Source organism: Sphaeramia orbicularis, chromosome 24 (genome assembly GCF_902148855.1).
Source record: "Sphaeramia orbicularis chromosome 24, fSphaOr1.1, whole genome shotgun sequence".
NCBI lineage: Eukaryota > Metazoa > Chordata > Actinopteri > Kurtiformes > Apogonidae > Sphaeramia > Sphaeramia orbicularis.
Window position 1 is genome coordinate 40,511,438 of NC_043979.1, and position 22,250 is coordinate 40,533,687.

General features: G+C 35.4%; 1 protein-coding gene across 1 annotated transcript in view; it reads left to right on the forward strand.

Moving 5' to 3' along the window:
• The window catches only part of usta (uronyl 2-sulfotransferase a), a 241,053-nt gene that overhangs the window by 84,386 nt on the left and 134,417 nt on the right, over nucleotides 1-22,250 (forward strand). Inside the window, exons 4-5 of the mRNA XM_030128233.1 lie at nucleotides 9,162-9,279; nucleotides 14,634-14,717. Coding sequence (XP_029984093.1) covers nucleotides 9,162-9,279; nucleotides 14,634-14,717 — 202 coding nt within the window. The remainder of the gene's footprint in view (nucleotides 1-9,161; nucleotides 9,280-14,633; nucleotides 14,718-22,250) is intronic.

Consider the following 22,250-nt stretch of genomic DNA (forward strand, 5'->3'; position numbering starts at 1 on the left):
TCCATTCTTCTTTAATAGTATCTTCCAGACTTTCTTGTAATAGTTTTGCTCATAGTCATTCTCTTTTTCCATTATAAACAGTCTTTATGGACACTCCAACTATTTTGAAATCTCCTTTGGTGTGACGAGTGCATTCAGCAAATCACACACTCTTTGACGTTTCTTTCCTGATTACTCATATGGGCAAAAGTTTCTGAAAAGGTATGGATAATAGTGTTAGGTATGATAATGACATCAATATATGTTTGGTTTCAAAACAATTGACGTAGTGCCTGCTGAGAAAAAACAACTAAATGTTCATTGTAAATTTTGCTTCCACACCCTGTAGTTCTCACCCAAAATAGGTTTTAAGAGAAAAAAAATCATTTTCTAACAGGATTCCTGTTAGGTACAATGGTGTATTCACCGCAGATGTAGCAGAATACGTCAGGCTTATTTTTGCAAGATCTTCTAGTTGAAGCCATTTCATTCACCTGTAATATTAAAAAAAAAAAACAATCATAAATTGGCAAAAGTAAAATCTTCAGAACTCGTTTATTGCGAGAAATATGAAAGAATTTTGTATCATATGATGTGAAAATGCCCATAAATGTAAGCAAAAATGTTAAAAAGCCAATATGTAGCATAGTTCAGAAAGTTGACCTGATGGAGCAAAATTAATGTGATTTTGGATTCAGCACACCAAAATTATCTTAAATCAGCTCAAAAAACTTAAACAATAAATTTGATATTGACCAGCGTTATCGTTAACTTTGCAGCCGTCGATGAGGAATACCTCGGGATGGTGGGACTTTTAGGAGTCACACAATTTTGGCTGTGAAATAGGCATTAAATTCGGTTCTAAGCAGTCCTAAAAAGGTCTATAAAAGTCTTAAATGTAACTTGTAAAACCTGTAGGAACCCTGTATATAGAACACACATATATTATCTTTGTGACATTGTAGGAATATTCGATTACTAAAAGCTCAGACGTTCGGTGGAACATACAGACTGTTTTAGAATTCACTGAGTAAAAACCTAAAAGCATTACAGTTCATGCGGTCTGTGCTGCAGTATTGATTAGATCATTGTAGTTCGGAGTAGTTGCAGCTGCTCTTAGCCCACGGCACGACTGTGGATCTTGTGACACTATAATCCAATTAACCATTTAGCGACATGCCTTTGCATACCCACTCTCCACTCAGTTTCTCCTTCAAAACATTTGCACATCCATGCATGTACCCACAGAACATACAGTTTAACCCTTTATAGTAATGCAGATTTTCAACCTTAGTGTGCTATTGGAGGACATAACCAGACTTTATTACTTTGTGAAATTTAAAAAAAAAAGTATTGTCATGTAGAAAATGAAGGTTAAGGAAGTTACCATATTTGGTTCCTTACCCATAAGTGGCAAAAAAACAAAACAAACAAAAAAACCAAACACATGTAATGTGAAAGGAACTATATTTTAGAACAGGGGTGTCCAAACTTTTTTTCAAGAGGGCCAGATCTGATAATGTGGACATTGCCAGGGGCCAGTGGTCCCTTCGGACGTTTTTTAAACAGTAAAAATTACATATAAATGCGCTGTTCTACAACAAGTTTATTTTCATTGTCGCAATATCATTTTTAAAATGGCGATGTAACCAAATCTGAGCCACTCAGGTGTGAACAAATTAAAAAACAAAACAAAACAAAACAACAAAAAAAACAAACATTTCTGCCTTCCTTTCATATCTGGAGTCAGATAACATAGAACAAACTGTGTGGAGTATCTGAAACGTCCAAGAAGTTGATAAAAATCTTAACCCCACATTCATTTTAAACATGACTTATATGAGTAATCATTACTCATATTTACTCAGTAATGTAAAGTCTGTTAACGTTTAAGATGAAAACATATGACTCTTACTCTTGTCTTTCACAAAATCATTCAAAAAGTAATATTTTGTGTCACATCTACAAGTACACAACACCAGCAGTTAGAGGCAACTAACCTGGCAACTTGGTAGCCTGTCCTGGTGGCGAATTCATTGAACTCCAGGTTCACATGAAGAGTCACTGTTGTGAGTTTAAAGCAGCTGGAATTTACTTCACTTTTTTGGAGCGCTCACTCCCTGCTAGCTTGTCATATGCGTTAGCATGTTTTGTCTGCTAGCGTCTCTTTACGTTGAATTCCTTAAACAAGGCAACAGTCTGTTGACAAATTAGGCAAACACAATCGCCTCGATTTTCAGTGAAAAAAAATTGTAATTCCCATTCTCTCCTGGAAGCGGCGGCCCTCACTGTCAACTTTGTTTATTTATTTACAGGCGCCATGGTTAGAAATTAGCGAAAAGGTTCACGGCAAAGTCACAGATCCAGATAGAGTTAGAGTGGTGCTGCCACCATGAGGTGAAAGGAGAAACTGCATTTTGAAGCTTTTATGATTCATGTACTCAGTTCAACAGTCCAGCGGGCCATAAATAATACATACAAGCTGTGGGCCGTATAAAATCTGACCGCGGGCCGTGATTGGCCCCCGGGCCGGACTTTGGACATGCCTGTTTTAGAACATTACATTTCTTCACCTCAGTCTGTTTGCCTGGTTCACTCTGTCACAACAGATGAATGTGAATGAACTGATGTGAGGATTTGTTTCTGGTATTATTTGTTATAGGTATTATTTGTGCGAACGTGGTATATGATATTTGTTCATGCTCTCTTTTCGTATATTCATCATTTCATAGGTCTTATATATTTCATTGTTGTTTTTTTTTTTTTTTTTGTAGTTTTGTTTGTTTTGTTTTTTTCTCTCTCTCTTTTTCTCTCGTTTACTCAGTTCTGGTTGTAGTTATTGTTACCATTATAATTGTCTCCATGGTTGTTACTGTTTGTGTTGTTCATACTTTCTTGTGAGGGTCTTCGCCACCTATTCTCTCTTGTTCTCTCCCCTTCTTACCCCCCCACCCCCACCCCCACATGTCAGGTCCGACATCGAAATGTGGTTCAACAAAACTCATAATAAACACAGTAGAATATCAAAGAGTGCTTCATATACTTTATGAAGTTACCCTTGGAAAAGCAAATTTGTTCAGCACCAAAAGGAACCAGACTACCATTCTACTGTTAGGACACTGGATGAGATAAGTAGGAAAAAAAAAAAAGTAGTGTGAGATACTCCCTGGTAAAATGTCCAAATAAAGAGGATACAGGGTGGGAAGCAAAATTTACAATATTTTGAGGCAGGGATTGAAAGACAGTGTATGACCAATGAGTTTATTTAAAGTCATGAGAATTTATTTGCCACAAGAAAATGGACATAATAGAAAATGTTTTTATTCTATGTGTCCTCCTTCTTTCTCAATAACTGCCTTCACACGCTTCCTGAAACTTGCGCAAGTGTTCCTCAAATATTGGGGACAACTTCTCCATTCTTCTTTAATAGTATCTTTAAGAAAGTCGACATTGCTGTGTGATGTTCTATTGGTAGCATGTTCTAAAACGCCCCAAACAGCAGAATCCAGAGGGTTTAGATCTGGGCTAGAAGGCGGCCATTAAACATGATTCCCAAAAATTGCTAAAGTTGGATTTGTTGCTGTTGTCAACAAGTGTTTTGGTGTTCTTGTGTAAGATTTTCACTTCAAATCATATTTTACTGCATTTCTAACGTCTTGTTGTCTACCTCAAGCTCAATTGCCATTTTTCTCATGGATTTGGTTGGATCCTTTAGGATTTTGGATTTGAGAGCTTTAATAAAAGCTTTGGTACGTTTTTTGTTGCTTCCTCCACTTCCAGACTTTCTGGTAATAGTTTTGCTCATAGTCATTCTCTTCTTTCCATTATAAACAGTCTTTATGGACACTCCAACTATTTTTGAAATCTCCTTTGGTGTGACGAGTGCATTCAGCAAATCACACACTCTTTGACGTTTGCTTTCCTGATTACTCATATGGGCAAAAGTTTCTGAAAAGGTATGGATAATAGTTAGGTATGATTATGACATCAATATATGTTTGGTTTCAAAACAATTGACGTAGTGCCTGCTGAGAAAACAACTAAATGTTCATTGTAAATTTTGCTTCCCCCCCTGTACACAAGCAACGTGTCAGAAAAATGTGCAATGATGACTGGGAGTGCAGTTGGTGTCGGCTGCTGCCTTATTGGTACAGACAGCTGCCTGTCAGCCAGCTGAGCCCATAAACAAAAAAAAAAAAAAAAAAACTATTACAACATCACTTTTAGAACATTACAACAACATAAGTGCAGATACAGACACCGTCAACATACCAGGGTGCTTGTGCAGGTCGTAAAAGTCTTAAAAAGTAGGGAATTTTGAAACTCTGCTTTCCAAACCTTGAAAGTCTGGGATTTTATGTGAAAGTCTTAATAAATATGAAAAAAGAGTATTTAGAGTATGTCCAAAGGCACATAATCTTGTAAGATAAGAAATACTTGAGGACATAAAAAAAAATTGTGTAGTCTTTTAAAACTACTGTTTTTTAATTACTCCTTGGGGACAAATACAGTGTGTTGAATTGAATTCACTGAAAAACTTTGTGATTTCACTAACCTGACAGGAATGATTGTAGTGAAACTTGTTTGTGTGATATTCATGCACTTCTGTGATTTTCATATGTTTACCTTCGCCAAGGAGGTTCTGTTTTTGCTGGCGTTGGTTTGTCTGTCTGTCTGGCTGTGTGCAAGATAACTCAAAAAATTATGCACAGATTTGGATGAAAATTTCAGGAAATGTTGTTATTGGCACAAGGAACAAATGGTTAAATTTTGGTGGTGATTGGGGGGGGGGGGGGACAGCACTGATCTGCCTTGACGGAGGTCTGCGCACTGCAAGTGCTTTTCTAGTTTCAAAATGTTTCTGTCTGTAAAACATAATTTACTGCGAATTGAGTGTTCATTCATTCATTCATTCATCATTCATTCATTCATACATTTATTAAAATGAACTTTTTGACTTTTTGATTTTTTTTTTTACATTACACAAAAAATTTAGAAAGTTTCTCAACTCAGAGGGCTTGTGGAGGTTTTGAAAGTTCACTGCAAATTATGAATTAATTACCTCCGCCAAGGAGGTTATGGTTTTTGCCAGGGTTTGTTTGTTTGTTTGTTGTTTGTCTGTCTGTTTGTTTGTTTGTCTGTCCGTTAGTGTGCAACATAACTCAAAAGTTATGGACAGATTTGGATGAAATTTTCAGGGTTTGTTGGAAATGGATAAGGAAGAAATGATTAAATTTTGGTGGTGATCGGGGTGGGGGGGCCCACGGGGGGGGCCACTGGATCAACCTTGGTGGAGGTCTGCGCTCTCCGAGTGCTTCTAGTTCTTTCATACATTTATTAAAATTACTTTTCGACTACACATAACAGGTACAATCTCAACTAAAAAAGTAGGCACGCAGTCAATGAAGTTACTATATTTGGTTCTGTACCCATAAAGTGGCAAGAAAAACAAAACAAAACAAAAAAAAATTGAAGTAAAATACAACAAAAACACATGTAAGGTGAAAAGAACAACACTTTTAGAACATTACAACATAAGTGCTGATCCAGACACCTGTCAACATACTCATTATTCAACATACTCATACGTGTATTCAGAAATGACCAAAAATAGTCACTTTCCTGATAAAGGGTTAATTTAACTATTATAGGGCACTCATAGAAATACTCAACCATAGTGTGCTATTGGAGGACATAGCAAGACTTTGTGATTAAAAAAAAAAAAAAAAAAAAAAAAAAAAAATATATATATATATATATATATATATATATATATGTATATGTATTATGTAGAAAATTAGGTCATTGAAGTTACTATATTTGGTTCCTTACCCATAAGTGGCAAAGAAAAAAAAAAAAAAAAGTAAAATACAACAAAAACACATGTAAGGTGAAAATAGCGACACTTTTAGAACATTACAACATAAGTGCTGATCCAGACACCTGTCAACATACACATTACGTGTATTCGGAAATTACCAAAAATAGTCACTTGTCCGTTAGTGTGTTTTTTTTGTTTATTGAAAACTGAACATTTAGTCGGTGCAAACCAAGTCAGAAATGTGCACTAAGTAACAGATAATCACGTGCAGATCAGTCGCTGAGGAGTAGAAATTACAAACATGCTGCCACAGAGTAAATTCATGTGAGCTGTAGTTCTGGTCTTCCTCCTTCCTGACTTCTAGCAGGGGATCAGAGGACAATGGGGGGTGGGGGGTGAGTACAGTACACTGAAGTTTCATTTGCCTCTCTCTGTGGGTGGTGGGGGCGGAGGGCAGATGTCAGCTTTTATGAGCCTCGTGCCCTGGAAAAAATTAGTTCCAATCCTCTGTCCAAAACGCTAATGAGAAGCACATACGGGACGTGGAGGGATGACGAAGGGGGGGTGGGGGGGTGGGTGTGGGAGGTGTCCGTGATAGATGACAGAGGAAGGAACAGAGATATCTGCCTCTTCGCATCCTCAAACTGTCATTGACCTCGAATGCCTCGTTGGGAGCTGAAAACATGTGCCTGCCTCATGTCACGGGAAAACTGTTAAAAGTGACAAAAGAGAGACAGATGGACCAGTAAAATACAGAACGTCTAAATACAGACGAGACGAAACTATGTAAGATAGATAGATAGATAGATAGATATGAACAAAATTAATACAAATGAGTAAAAATTAACTAAATAAGGGAAAACATGGACAAACATAAGCATCAAAGACAAAAAAAAAGCACTAAATCAATTACAAAATGAACTAATGAGACTAAATTACTACAAATTTTACAAAACTGTCAAGAAATGGACAAAACATAAATAAGTAGGTAAATGAAGAAAAAGAAAAAAAGATTAAATTTTGGTAAATACCTAATTTTCACTAAAAAAAAAACCAAAATACAGAAGTTAATATTATAATAAATGGGAATAAATCACTTAAGAAAAGGTTAAAAATAGAGAAAAATTCATTTGGGAACTGCCATAAAAGTAGGTCTGAGTAAAAAAAATTACAAAAATAAGAGGAAAAATGGACAAACAAGCATCAGAGACTAAATTAATAATAAAAAAAAGTGAATAAAATTGGCAATAAAATAAACAAAATGACAAAAATAAATAGATTGAATATAGGAAATGATCTGATTTTCACAGAAAAATGCAAAATACAGAAGTAGTATTATAATAAATGGTGATAAATCACTTAAGAAAAGGTTAAAATAGAGAAAAATTCATTTGGGAACTGCCATAAAAGTAGTTCTGGGTCCTTTATGGGGTTAAATCCTCTTGTATTTTCTATCATAAAAGGACTAATATGTAAGGTTTTTGGGTTATTTTCCCCCTTTTTTTTGAATGAGCAAGAGAGGAAATGTTAAGGTCAAGTGATGATAGATAGATAGATAGATAGATAGATAGATAGATAGATAGATAGATAGATAGATAGATAGATAGATAGATAGATAGATAGATAGATAGATAATTAATTAACAAAATTCATACAAATGAGTAAAAAAATCAACAAAATAAGGGAAAAAATGTACAAACATAGCATCAAAGACAAAAAACCATCAAAATTAGTTAAAAATGAACTAAATGAGACTAAATGAGTAAAAAGTGAACAAAATTGTCAAGAAAATGGACAAAAATTAACATCAATAAGTAGCGAAATGAGCAAAAATAAATAAAAAAAATAGATTAAACTTTAGAAAATACCTGATTTTCACTGAAAAAATGCAAAATACAGAGGATAATATTAGAATAAATGGGGATAAATCACTTAATAGAATAGAATAGAATATCTTTATTGACACTGTAACAAATACGAGATTTAAAAGTACCATCCAATCTGTGCATCATATAAAATCTACTATAAGCATACACATAAAAGCAGCTAAAATAAATAGGTAAAAAAGATAAATATTACAATCAGTAAGTAATGCATAAAATATAACTATTTACAATAGATAGATAGATGGATGGATAGAAATGAGTAAAAAATTAACAAAATAAAGGAAAAATTGACAAACAAGCATCAAAGACAACAAAAAAAACAGCAAAATTAGTGAAAAAGAACTAAATGAGACTAAGTTAATAAAAAAAAGAACAGAATTGTCAAGAAAATGGGCAAAAAATAAACACAATAAGAGCTAAATGAACAAAAAGAAAAAATAGATTAAATTTTGGCAAAAAAAAAAAAACTAATTGTAACTATAATTATTTTATGATGGATGGATGGATGGATGGATGGATGGATAATTAACAAACTTCATACAATGAGTAAAAAAGTCAACAAAATAAGGGAAAAATGGACAAACATTAGCATCAAAGACAAAAAAAAGCAAAAAAAAAAAAAAAAAAGACTAATTAATAAAAAGAATAGAATTGTCAAGAAAATGGACAAAAATAAACACAAATAAGTAGCTAAATGAACAAAGAAAAAGATAGATTAAATTTTGGAAAAAAAAAAAAAAAACCTAATAACTATAACTATTTACGATGGATGGATGATAGATAGATAATTAACAAACTTCATACAAATGAGTAAAAAAGTCAACAAAATAAGGGAAAAATGGACAAACATTAGCATCAAAGACAAAAAAGCAAGAAGAAAAAAAAAGAGACTAAATTAATAATAAAAATAACAGAATTGTCAAGAAAATGGACAAAAATAAATACAATCAGTAGCTAAATGGAAAAAAAAAAAAAAAAAAAGATTAAATTTGGGAAAAAAAAAAAAAACTATAACTATTTAGATAGATAGATAGATAGATGATGATAATAAAAGTAAAAAAAAAAAAAACAAAATAGGGGAAATTGCCAAACAAAAGTAGCAGACGACAAAAAACAACAGCAAATTATCTAATTAGTCTCATTTAGTTAAGTTTTAATTTAAAAAAAAGAACACATTGTCAAGAAAAATGGACAAAAATAAACCTAAATAAGTAGCCAAATGAACAAAAAGAAAAAAAATAAACAGATTAACTGTAAATAGACAGATTCACATGTCTGTTCCTTCTATAAAACAGTACTTATCCAGGCCCAGACCTTGAACCTCATGCATAAAATTACATCTGTCAGTGTGTTTCCAAAATGCTAAACTGGTGGTGTGTATTATTTTTCCCACATTTTCTCATCTGTGTGCGTGGTCACATTTCCGAAACACAAAGCCAGTTTGTTCTATTCTGTAATATTTCCTCTCTTTCTAGTTTTATCCCCTGCTCGCTCTACAGTTTGTCCTCCTGTCTTGTACCGGGCACACGTCCTGAAGGTTTTCATACGATGGGAACTCTGGAGCGTCGTTTCAGCCAAAGAACTGAAACCAGGGTCTGGATTTGGGAAACTGAGTCCAAGGCGGGTCCAGACCGACAGTGTGGGGTGGTTCTGAAAGACCCCATTGTTCCCACACACACATTCACAGTGTTCAATCCACTGTAAAAAGAGTCTGGGAGACTCCTCCTGACGTCTCTGCAGTTTGTGTGAGGCTGTTGTACGAGGGTTCGGTTTTGAAAAATGAAGAATGGTCGCAAATATAAGACGTTCTCAGATCTGTTTTTGTCCTCTGTACACTGTAAAAAAAAAAATCTGTAATTTAACAGAATTTTCACTGTTTATTTTACAGTTTTTTCCTGTATTTTTAACCCGCCGGTATCCGGGTGCGCTTTTTAGGCACACTTTGCACTTCGTGTTAAAAATCTTCATATTATTTTCACTATTTAAATAAGGTTAGAATTCAAAAGTTGTTCATTTTTGCATGATCTTTAAAATTCTGGCCACCGACTAAAATGTGCACATTGTAAACAAAAGAAAATTACAAGACTAGCATCTGTCTGCCAAGTGTGCCTAAAACGCACTATTTCTTCCAGTATAACCACTGTTTTTGATCCGAACGCCATTAAAGTATAAATCCTGCTTTTACTGATACCTGGGCTTCATTTGAGAGGTGAGGGTCTAAATTAATTTATTAACGTTGTAATGTTGGAGTTTAATTATGACATATGCCAGGCTGCAAAAATCGAATAATATGTGATCCAATTTTTATGTAGTATTTTGAAAAAAAAAAAAAAAAAAAAATCCGTTATTTTACTGTATTTTTGTGGCACCCCCTGCTGTCGGAATAATACCCTCTTTTTTTTTTTTTAACAGTGTAGAGTTTGACCGCATTACTTAAAAAAAAGAGGTCCACTGCAAAAGATATTACATTAAAAAAAAGAAAAAAATGTGTTTGAAAAAAACTGTTGCATCAGCTGTTTCCAGATAAGGTGATTATTTATTGTAAATAATCCCAAACTTTTACTTTAAATATATCATATTCGTAGTCGATAACATTTACAAAAGCCGAAAAAAGAGCAAATGATCACAGAGGATGAAATGTAGGCGTCCTTCTTTATTGCAAGAGAAATAAACTGACAGTACAATTTTCATGCTACCGTCTTTTTATTCTAAAAACTGCAAAATATATGTATGAGCCAACATTCTCAGTTTTTCTCACTTTAAATACCTGCTTTTTTTACTGTAATGGACTGAGTTTTGACTTTGTTTTGATTTCTTAGAACCTCGTGAATGATCTTTTTTACAGTGGGTATTTGTATATTTGACCATATTTCATTAAAAAAAAAAAGGGAAATGTGTCTGAAAAACTGGTGCATCATACTGTTTCCAATCAAAGCAACTGTTTCATGTAAAAACCTAACGGGGTTTCTGCCTGTTAACAGGAGGTTTTTCCTCACCACTGTCGTCAGTCACAAGTGTTTGCTCCTGGAGGATTCTGTTGGGTTTCTGTAAACTGACTTAGTCTGGTTTGGACCACCTCTATATGTGAAGTGTCATGAGATAACTTTTGTATAAATAAAATTTGATTAATTGATTGATTTGATTGGTTTTCCCCTGTAAGTTGCTTTGGAAAAAAGCGTCTGCCAAATGCATAAATGTAAATTAAAGCTGCAAGCAGCATTGGGCGGGACCTCGCACTGGGCGATCCGCCTCCCATTTGTTCCGCCTCCCATGCGTTCCGCCTTCTGTGCGTTCTGCCTCCCATTCATTCCACCTCTCGTGCGTTCCGCCTCCCGTACGTTCCACCTCCCGTGGCTGTCGACACCTCAGCTCCACTCACACCTCTCCGTCCCGACACCAGCCTCCTCCTTTTTGCATCCGTCCTCCTTTCATCCCTACAGAACAGCTGCGCCCCTCTGCTGAAACCACCATCACCTTTTAATGAGGCTTTTATTTTGAAAAGCCTACTGTGTGTGTATGCAAGTGTGTGTGTGTGACAGACACAATCTGTTTGAGCGACTTGAAATTGTACAAACAGGTGAGCATACAACTTATGCTTTACATTTTGTAATAAGGCTTTGATTTTGTAAAACTTTATTGTGTGTGTGTGTGTGTGTGTGTACCATTCACATTTTTATCAAGTCCTCATTTTTATTCTAGTTTATATATATATATATATATATATATATATATATAGGGTGGGGAAGCAAAATTTGCAATATTTTGAGGCAGGCATTGAAAGACAGTGTATGACCAATTAGTTTATGGAAAGTCATGAGAATTTATTTGCCACAAGAAAATTGACATAATAGAAAATGTTTTTATTCTATATGTCCTCCTTCTTTCTCAATAACTGCCTTCACACGCTTCCTGAAACTTGCGCAAGTGTTCCTCAAATATTCGGGTGACAACTTCTCCCATTCTTCTTTAATAGTATCTTCCAGACTTTCTCCTAATAGTTTTGCTCCTAGTCATTCTCTTCTTTCCATTATAAACAGTCTTTATGGACACTCCAACTATTTTTGAAATCTCCTTTGGTGTGACGAGTGCATTCAGCAAATCACACACTCTTTGACGTTTGCTTTCCTGATTACTCATATGGGCAAAAGTTTCTGAAAAGGTATGGATAATAGTGTTAGGTATGATTATGACATCAGTATATGTTTGGTTTCAAAACAATTGACGTAGTGCCTGCTGAGAAAAAACAACTAAATGTTCATTGTAAATTTTGCTTCCCCCACCCTGTACATATATATATATATATATATATATATATATATATATATAAAATATAGACAATTTTCTGACTTCCTCTTGGAGAGAGCTCATAGCGTCCTCCCATATTTTTGCAGTGCTCGATGTAAGGAACATTTTGGAAATGGTTTCATGTCTCTTGGACATTCCTGCCGGCTGCTATGGCGGTTTCTGTGTTTTTTGACATAGGTGGCACTAGAGAGCACATTTGGCACCTACAGGGTTAATTTTTGCATTTTATCAAATTTTTCGCCGGACCTGATGTACATGCCAAATTTGGTGGGTTTTCAAGCATGTTTAGGGGGTTCAAAATCCAGTTCAAAGTAGCATCGGGAAATAATAATAATAAACAACGAACGAAAAACAATAGGGGCCTGGCCTTCTGCCTTCTGCCCTCTCGGCTCTGTCCCTAAAAAGAACAAACTGAAAAGCAGCAAATGATCACTGACAGGATGAAATGTAAGCATGGTTGCACACAACACAAAAAATCATACTACTTTTTATTCTAAAAATTGCAAAAATATATGTATCATGACACTTTCTCAGTATCTTTCCAGTTTTTTTGTAACGATCTACTGTAATGGACTAAGTTTTGACCTCGTTTTGGTCTCTCAGAACCTCATGAGTGATATTTTTTTACAGTGGGTATTTGTGTATCTGAGCATATTTTATTTTAAAAAATGTGAAAATGTGTCTGGAAAAAACTGTTGCATTATACTGTTTTCCAGTCAAAGCAATTATTTAATGTAAAAAAGCCCAAACTTTGACTTTATAAGTAGTCAATAACATGAACAAAAAGCAGAAAAAGCAGCAAAGTAATCACAGAAATGATGAAATGTAAGCGTGGTTGCACACAACACAAAAATCATACTAGTTTTTATTCTAAAAACTACAAAAAATATATGTATCATGAGACACTTCCTTAGTATCTTTCCAGGCTTAACATCAGTTTTGTTTTGTTTTTTAAATGATATACAGTAATGGTCGGAAATTTTTACCTTGTTTTGGTCTCTCAGAACCTCATGAATGATAAATTTTACAGTGGGTATTTGTGAATCTGAGCATATTCATACAAAATATAAAAAAAAGTAATTAAAATGTATCTGAAAAAACTGTTGCATATACTGTTTCCAGTCAAAAGCATTATTTAATGTAAAAAAAAGCCCAACTTTGACTTTATAAGTAGTCAATAACATGAACAAAAAGCAGAAAAAGGCAGCAAATAATCACAGAAATGATGAAATGTAGCGTGGTTGCACACACACAAAAATCAACAACTTTTTATTCTAAAAACTGCAAAAATATATGTATCCATGACACTTCCTTAGTATCTTTCCAGGCTTAAACACCAGTTTTTTGTAACAATATACTGTAATGGACTGAGTTTGACCTTGTTTTGGTCTCTCAGAACCTCATGAATGATATTTTTACAGTGGGTATTTGTGAATCTGAGCATATTTCATAAAAAAAAAGAAACAAAAAAAATTGTCTGAAAAAAACTGTTGCATGATGCTAATTCCTAAATTCATACTGCTTTTTAGTCTAAAAACTGCAAAATATATGTATCATGACACTTTCTCAGTATCTTTCCAGGCTTTTTGTAATGATCTACTGTAATGGACTGAGTTTTAACCTTGTTTTAGTTTCTCAGAACCTCATGAATGATATTTTTACAGTGGGTATTTGTGAATCTGAGCATATTTTATAATAAAAGAAAAAAGAATGAAAAATTTGTCATGAAAAAACTGTTGCATTATACTGTTTCCAATCAAATGTAAAAAAAAAAAAAAAAAAAAAAAAAAAAAAGACCCAAGAAAAAGCGTAGGCGTGGTTGCATTTATTCCTTCTTTATTACAAGAAAAATAAGGTGACAACACGCATACTACCGGTTTTTACTCTAAAAAGTGCAAAATATATGTATCATGACACTTCTCTATTTTCCGGGCTTAAATACCTGTTTTTTTGTATTGATATACTGTAATGGACTGAGTTTTGACCTTTTTTGGTCTCTCAGAACCTCATGAATGATATTTTTTACAGTGGGTATTTGTGAATCTGAGCATAGTTCATAAAAAAATAAAATAAAATGTCTGAAAAAACTGTTGCATGATACTAATTCCTAAATTCATACTGCTTTTTAGTCTAAAAACTGCAAAATATATGTATCATGACACTTCTCAGTATCTTTCCAGGCTTTTTGTAATGATCTACTGTATGGACTGAGTTTTAACCTTGTTTTAGTTTCTCAGAACCTCATGAATGATATTTTTTACAGTTGGTATTTGTGAATCTGAGCATATTTTATACTAAAAGAAAAAGAATGAAAAATTTGTCTGAAAAAACTGTTGCATTATACTGTTTCCAATCAAATGTAAAAAAAAAAAAAAAAAAAAAGCCCCAAGCAGCAAATGATCACAGACAGGATGAAACGTAGGCGTGATTGCATTTATTCCTTCTTGATTACAAGAAAAAATACGGTGACAACACTCATACTACCTCTTTTTAGTCTAAAAACTGCAAAATATATGTATCATGACACTTTTTCCAGTATCTTTCCAGGCTTAAACAGCTGTTTTTTTGTAATGATCTACTGTAATGGACTGAGTTTTGACCTCATTTAATTTCTCAGAACCTCATGACTGATCTTTTTACAGCGGTGGACTCTAAACATATATTCTTCGTCTGTCTTTGCAGGTGAATCCACATATCTGGATGACCACGGACCTCCTGCTCCAAAAGTGAGTTTTCTTGCTACCTTTCTCTGCCCTGATGCTACTTCCTATTCCACCCTCTTTACTTTTTATCCCATATATATATATTTTTTTTTTCGTCCAAACTTCTTCTTCTTCTTCTTCTTCTCTGATGTGCTGCCCTGCGTCTCTCAGCCAGTTCAGTCCAGTCAGGATAAGGGTTCGGTCTGTACGAAAGGAGCTGCATGCAAACTCCCTCTAAATACCAACTAGACCTGGCTTCTGCTCCCAGTAAAGCCCTGAACACACACTCGGAGCCCACACAGGGCCCTTGTGTTCATCCAGCTGCACGTCTGCAGGACTATCATCTCCTCTATGCTCCGTCTTTCTCTTCCTGCCAGCGTCTTTCTTTCCTCACCATGCCCCTTGTTCATTTTCTCGTCTTTAAATCAATCGCCACCTAATTTCACCTCCTTTCTCGCCTGTGTAATCACCTTTTGCACTTGTCATTTTCTTGTTTTTACCCATAAAAGACCCAAACATCCACCGTCAACCAAACCATCTACTGATCTAAACTGTTTAACCCTTTGATGCTCAGTGGTCACTCCAGTGGACAGTTATTCTACAGCTGTTCTCTTGTATAATCATGGATTTTATTGTTTTAGTTCCATAGCAGCCAACACAGTGGATCATCCCATACACCGACATAGGAACTGTTATGGAAATGTTCAACTGATAACCCACACACAAAGAGGAGGAGAGAAAGTTAGAGTTAAAATAAATAAATGCATTTATTGAGAAGTCAATCACAGAGAAACTCTGTAAGTGAAGTCTGATTAAACAAGAGAAAACTAAAGATTATATTGAACCAAATCCAACCCCCTCAAACTATGATGTCATTCCCTACGTACATCATACCACTCCCTACTACAGGGTGACCCAAAAAAAAAGTGTACACTCAGTTGACTGCTTGTTTAAAAGCCATTGAAGCATATCTACATAGGTTGTCATGCTTCAGTGATTCATTAAGGTCACTCAATGCAGCAGGTAATTTCTCTTCTCTCCAATTCATGTGCTTCTGTTGAAAATGAAGAAAACTTTAGCTGTACCTGAATTGCTGTGTGCCGGTCTGACACCTACTGAGATTGCAGCAAAGCTGGGAATACCAGGTGTGCAGTCTACAAAATTAAAAAGAAGCTGAAAGATACTGGAACAGCCTCACGAAAACCTGGGTCTGGTCGTCCCTGATCTGTGTGGACCAAAAACTTGATTGACAAGGTCAAACGGCACATCAAGACAAATCTTGTGAGGTCCATGAGAAAGATGGCACATGAGCTTGATGTGAGCTGCTCATCAATGCAACAGCTCATCAAGAATGATCTGAACATGAAGTCCAGGGCCAGAGTAAAGGTTCCACTGCTTACTGAGGCTCAACAAGAAAGTCGGGTCAGTCGGTCCAAGGGGTTGTTGAAAGATGTCAAGCATGCTGCAGCAGGTCGTGCGATCTGTTCTCAGATGAAAAGATTTTTACTGTGGATGCAATCCCCAACCGCAGAAATGACCGATGGATTGGAAGTGATCCTTCAGATGTCCCTGATAATGTAAAGTATGCCAACACTACAAAACACCCAGCTTCTGTCATGGTTTTTGGCCTCATCTCATCAGATGGAAAGAAGATGCCTCCAGTGTTCATTCCTTCAGGAGTGTGCATCAACACGGACAAATATCTGGATATTATGAATGATAAAGTCAAGCCATCGATCCTTGCCAACTACCCGGATGGGAATTATGTGTTCCAGCAGGACGGTGCACCAGCACACACCTCCAAAAGGACTCAGGCATTCTGGTCCAAGGATATGTGGCCACCCCAGAGTCCAGATCTCAATCCCCTGGATTATAGCATATGGGCAACTGTGGAGGACAGTGCCTGTAAGAAGCCACACCCTTCTGTGGCAGCCTTGGAGAGGTCCATTGTTAGATCTTGGGAAAAGATGACAGCATCCTACATAAATAAGACCTGTCAAGCATTCCGCAGGCGCCTGGAGGCTGTTGTGACACTTAAGGGAGGACACATTGAAAAGTAGAATCTACTGTACATGCTCTTTACAATAATGTATAATTTGTGGTCAAATTCTAATTCTAAGCTGAATAAACATGGCATTGAAGTTGTATTATGGCAGTGTAAACTTTTTTTTGGTTCACCCTGTACTCCTTCTCTGCTCCGTGAAGAGGTCATGATGACCTCTTCACTCTAACCTTGCTTGCATCCAATCTGGAGTGCAGGCGCCATCCTCTATCTACACATTCAGACATTTAGGTGTTTGGGTTTTAACTCAAGGCAAGAACTCCGTTCCTGGGTTGGGGGTGTTACAGAGTGGTAAACATCACACATAATGAATAATGACTCAGCATTAAAAGAAGATGTACTAACAGTATAAAATATAAAGAGTATAAAATATAAAAAGTAAATTTTTCCACCACAGAACCATTACTGTAACTTTGCTGTTCTTGATAAACCCGATCTGCAGTGACATGTTTGAGTGTAAATCAATTGCTTGTTATTATTATTAGACTGTAATTAACAGGCTTTTTTTAAACCTTTTTTTTTTTGCATATTATTTCCATAAAGTGAGTAATAACTAGTATTACAGGGTGGGGAAGCAAAATTTACAATATTTTGAGGCAGGGATTGAAAGACAGTGTATGACCAATTAGTTTATTGAAAGTCATGAGAATTTAAATCTTCAAATCATATTTTACTGCATTTCTAACGCTCTTGTTGTCTACCTCAAGTTCAGATGCCATTTTTCTCATGGATTTGGTTGGATTCTTTAGGATTTTAATAAAAGCTTTGGTACGTTTTTTTGTTGCTTCCTCCACCTCCAGACTTTCTGGTAATAGTTTTGCTCATAGTCGTTCTCTTCTTTCCATTATGAACAGTCTTTATGGACACTCCAACTAGTTTTGAAATCTCCTTTGGTGTGACGAGTGCATTCAGCAAATCACACACTCTTTGACGTTTGCTTTCCTGATTACTCATATGGGCAAAAGTTTCTGAAAAGGTATGGATAATAGTGTTAGGTATGATTATGACATCAATATATGTTTGGTTTCAAAACAACTGACGTAGTGCCTGCTGAGAAAAAACAACTAAATGTTCAGTGTAAGTTTTGCTTCCCCACTCTGTAGAGTACGTTAAAATAATTCAATTCAATTCAATTCAGCTTTATTTGTATAGCCCAATATCACAACAAGGTTATCTCAAAGGGCTTTACAGAGTCAGTTGGAGTAAACAACAGTCAAATAAACAGCAAGAAAATGAGTAGCGTCCTGGGCATCCCCCGTCCTTAGACCCTCCTTCTCGGCAAGGAAGAACTCAAAACCCAGTGGGAAAAGGGAGAAACCTCGGGGAGAACCACAGTGAAGGAGAGATCCACTCCCATGGATGGACAGGCTATAGATGCACCAGGACTGTAACAAATAACAAAACATCAGATTAGTAGCATTAAAAAAAATCAGTTTTCACATACACTATATTGCCAAAAGTATTCGCTCACCTGCCTTGACTCACATATGAATTTCAGGTCCATCCCATTCCTAGTCTATGGGGTTCAATCTGACGTGGGTCCACCCTTTGCAGCTATAACAGCTTCAACTCTTCTGGGAAGGCTGTCCACAAGGTTTAGGAGTGTGTTCATGGGAATTTTGGACCATTCTTCCAGAAGCGCATTTGTGAGGTCACACACTGATGTTGGACAGAAGGCCTGGCTCTCAGTCTGCGCTCTAATTCATCCAAAGGTGTTCTATGGGGTTGAGGTCAGGACTGTGTGCAGGCCAGTCCAGTTCATCCACACCAGACTCTGTCATCCATGTCTTTATGGACCTTGCTTTGTGCACTGGTGCACAGTCATGTTGGAAGAGGAAGGGGCCAGCTCCAAACTGTTCCCACAAAGTTGGGAGCATGGAATTGTCCAAAATGTCTTGGTCTGCTGAAGCATTCCCAGTTCCTTTCACTGGAACTAAGGGGCCGAGCCCAGCTCCTGAAAAACAACCCCACACCATAATCCCCCCTCCACCAAACTTTACACTTGGCACAATGCGGTCCCACAAGTATCGTTCTCCTGGCGACCGCCAAACCCAGACCCGTCCATCAGATTGCCAGATGGAGAAGCGCGATTGGTCAGTCCAGAGAAGGCGCCTCCACTGCTCTAGAGTCCAGTGGCGACGTGCTTTACACCACTGCATCCAGCGCTTTGCATTGCACTTGGTGATGTACAGGGTGGGGAAGCAAAATTTACAATGAACATTTAGTTGTTTTTTCTCAGCAGGCACTACATCAATTGTTTTGAAACCAAACATATATTGATGTCATAATCATACCCAGTGGTGCAGCTTGCCATTAGGCGAGGCAGGCAGCTGCTTGGGGCCCCTAAGCCAGCAGGGGCCCTCAAAGGACCAACAGACTGGACACAAACAGTCTGAAGAAAGAAAGAAAAAGGAAGTTCACTACATAGCGACAGTGAGAAGTTGCAGTAACAAGTAGCTGTCTCAAATTCTCTGAAGGGGCCCCCTGAGTCCAAATTGCCCCTCCCCCACCTGTGTGTGTGTGTGTGTGTGTGTGTGTGTGTGTGTGTGTATATATATATATATATATATATATATATATATATATATTTTATTTTATTTTATTTTATTTTATTATTTTTTTTTTTTTTGGTTTTTTTGCTTGGGGCCCCAGGGGACCCTTTCTGCGCCACTGATCATACCTAACACTATTATCCATACCTTTTCAGAAACTTTTGCCCATATGAGTAATCAGGAAAGCAAACGTCAAAGAGTGTGTGATTTGCTGAATGCACTCGTCACACCAAAGGAGATTTCCAAAATAGTTGGAGTGTCCATAAAGACTGTTTATAATGGAAAGAAGAGAATGACTATGAGCAAAACTATTAGGAGAAAGTCTGGAAGATACTATTAAAGAAGAATGGGAGAAGTTGTCACCCGAATATTTGAGGAACACTTGCACAAGTTTCAGGAAGCGTGTGAAGGCAGTTATTGAGAAAGAAGGAGGACACATAGAATAAAAACATTTTCTATTATGTACATTTTCTTGTGGCAAATAAATTCTCATGACTTTCAATAAACTAATTGGTCATACACTGTCTTTCAATCCCTGCCTCAAAATATTGTAAATTTTGCTTCCCCACCCTGTATATCACCATTTACTATAACATTATTTTCTGTATTTTGCAGTTTTTCAGTATAAATCAGGTATCTTCCGATATTTAATTCACTGATTGTGTAGATGTTCATAAAGAGTCAGATTAAAGTTCCAATCAAATTTTATGTATTTATATTGCGCCAAATCATAACAAGAGTCCTCTCATGACACCTCACATATAGAGACGGTCAAAATTAGACGCTCAAGTCAGTTTACAGAAACCCAACAGAATCCTCCAGGAGCAAACACTTGTGACTGGTGACAGTGGTGTGGAAAAACGTCCTGTTAACAGCAGAAACCTGGAGCAGACCCAGACTCCTGGAGGACTCCTGATGGATTTTCTTTAAAAAAAAAAAAAAAAAAAAAAAAAGCAAAATAAAGGAGATTATAATATTATAATAAATGGTGATAAATCACTTGGAGAGAAAAATTAATTTGGAAACTGAAACAAAAGTAGCTCTGGGTCTTTATGGGTTAACTATGGCGTGTAAAACAAACTTAACCCCAGACTGCATCTAGTTTGCTTTAAGCTTTGTTTCCGGGCTGATTGAGCGGCTTTTTGGATTAAGTTCGGTCACATCTGGGCTTTGTTTATGAGTTATGCGTGCACTTTGAAAATTCTGTTTTAGCCACAATAACAGACAGGCACGGTGCTGCCTCGAAGAGATAACCATGAAGTGGTGTTTACACTAGACAAACTGTGGCGGACTGGAAACACAGTGGAGAGGTTTCTGAAAAACACCTAAAAATATCTAAAAAAAAAAATCACTTAAAACAGACTCACAATGCACAGCCTATTTTTATAAAGCGCCTACTGTGGATTGAAGCTTACTATATGTTAGAGTCTGAGAAAAACGTCTGCAAAGTAGGACTAATAAATCAATTATCAATAGCACCAATTCCCACTAAAGATAGAGTTGAGAGCGTAAGAACTTGAGGCAATAAATGTTGAATATTCACATTATTATGCAAACAGAGAGGCTTCGGAACTCATTTCAAGAAAGAGAAGCGAGTATATCCAAGAAATAGAAGCATCAACCTATAATAATATATCTCTTTTTATTATTATTATTGTTTTTATTTTTATTATTATTATTATTATTAAGCAGTCACTATTTAGAAAAGAAAAGAAAAGTTGCAATGCCTGCATGTTTCAGGATAAAAATGATTCTCTAATTAAGTGTATTATATTAAATAATTAAAAATGTGAAAATATATAATTAAAAAGAAGTGGAGGTTAATGAATAATACAAAGGAGAGAAGTGAAAATGGTGAAACAAAGTGGGATTTTAAGGAAAAAGAATGTATTAATTATACATTTGCCCGTGAATTTGGAATTATTTTAGTCTCAGACACATTCTTCTTTTTATTTTAATTCATATATGTCGATAATCACCTACGACTGGGTACAATGAGTCCAGTTAAACTTTATCTGTCAAAACAGATCTATCGGATTTATATTTAATAGCTGTTTTCCCAACTTTCTATGGCCGACAGAGAAGAAGAAATGGATTTGGTCGCAGACAGAGTAAAAAATAAGCAGCGGTGTTAGTGGTTTTAATGTGTTTTATTCATATGTGTGTGTTTTTGTCATTTTTATTCAGTAAATATTAGTGACTGTGCTGTGGCTGTAGTGAAAGGAGACTGAGTGGTGTGAAGTACCTGTCTGTGATGCAACACCCTGTGATATATATATATATATATATATATATATATATATATATATATATATATATATATATAAACTATGTAGTATCGATGGTATAGTATTGATATTAAAAGGTGGATTAACCCGTGCACCTTTTTTCTTAATCTTACCTGTGTATATCTTATATTATCTGTATATATCCTACATATCTGTATATATCTTATATGATCTGTATATATCCTATATTATTTGTATATATCTTAATTATCTTATATTATCTGTATATATCTTATATATCTTATATTACCTGTATATATCTTATATTATCTGTATATATCCTATTTTATTTGTATATATCTTAATTATTATATTATCTTTATATATCTTATATATCTTATGTTATCTGTATATATCTTATATATCTTATCTGTATATATCCTATATTATTTGTATATAGCCTATATTATTTGTATATATCTTATATTATCTGTATATATCTTATATTATCTGTATATATCCTATATTATTTGTATATATCTTAATTATCTTATATTATCTGTATATATCTTATACATCTTATATTACCTGTATATATCTTATATTATCTGTATATATCCTATTTTATTTGTATATATCTTAATTATTATATTATCTTTATATATCTTATATATCTTATATTATCGGTATATATCTTATATATCTTATCTGTATA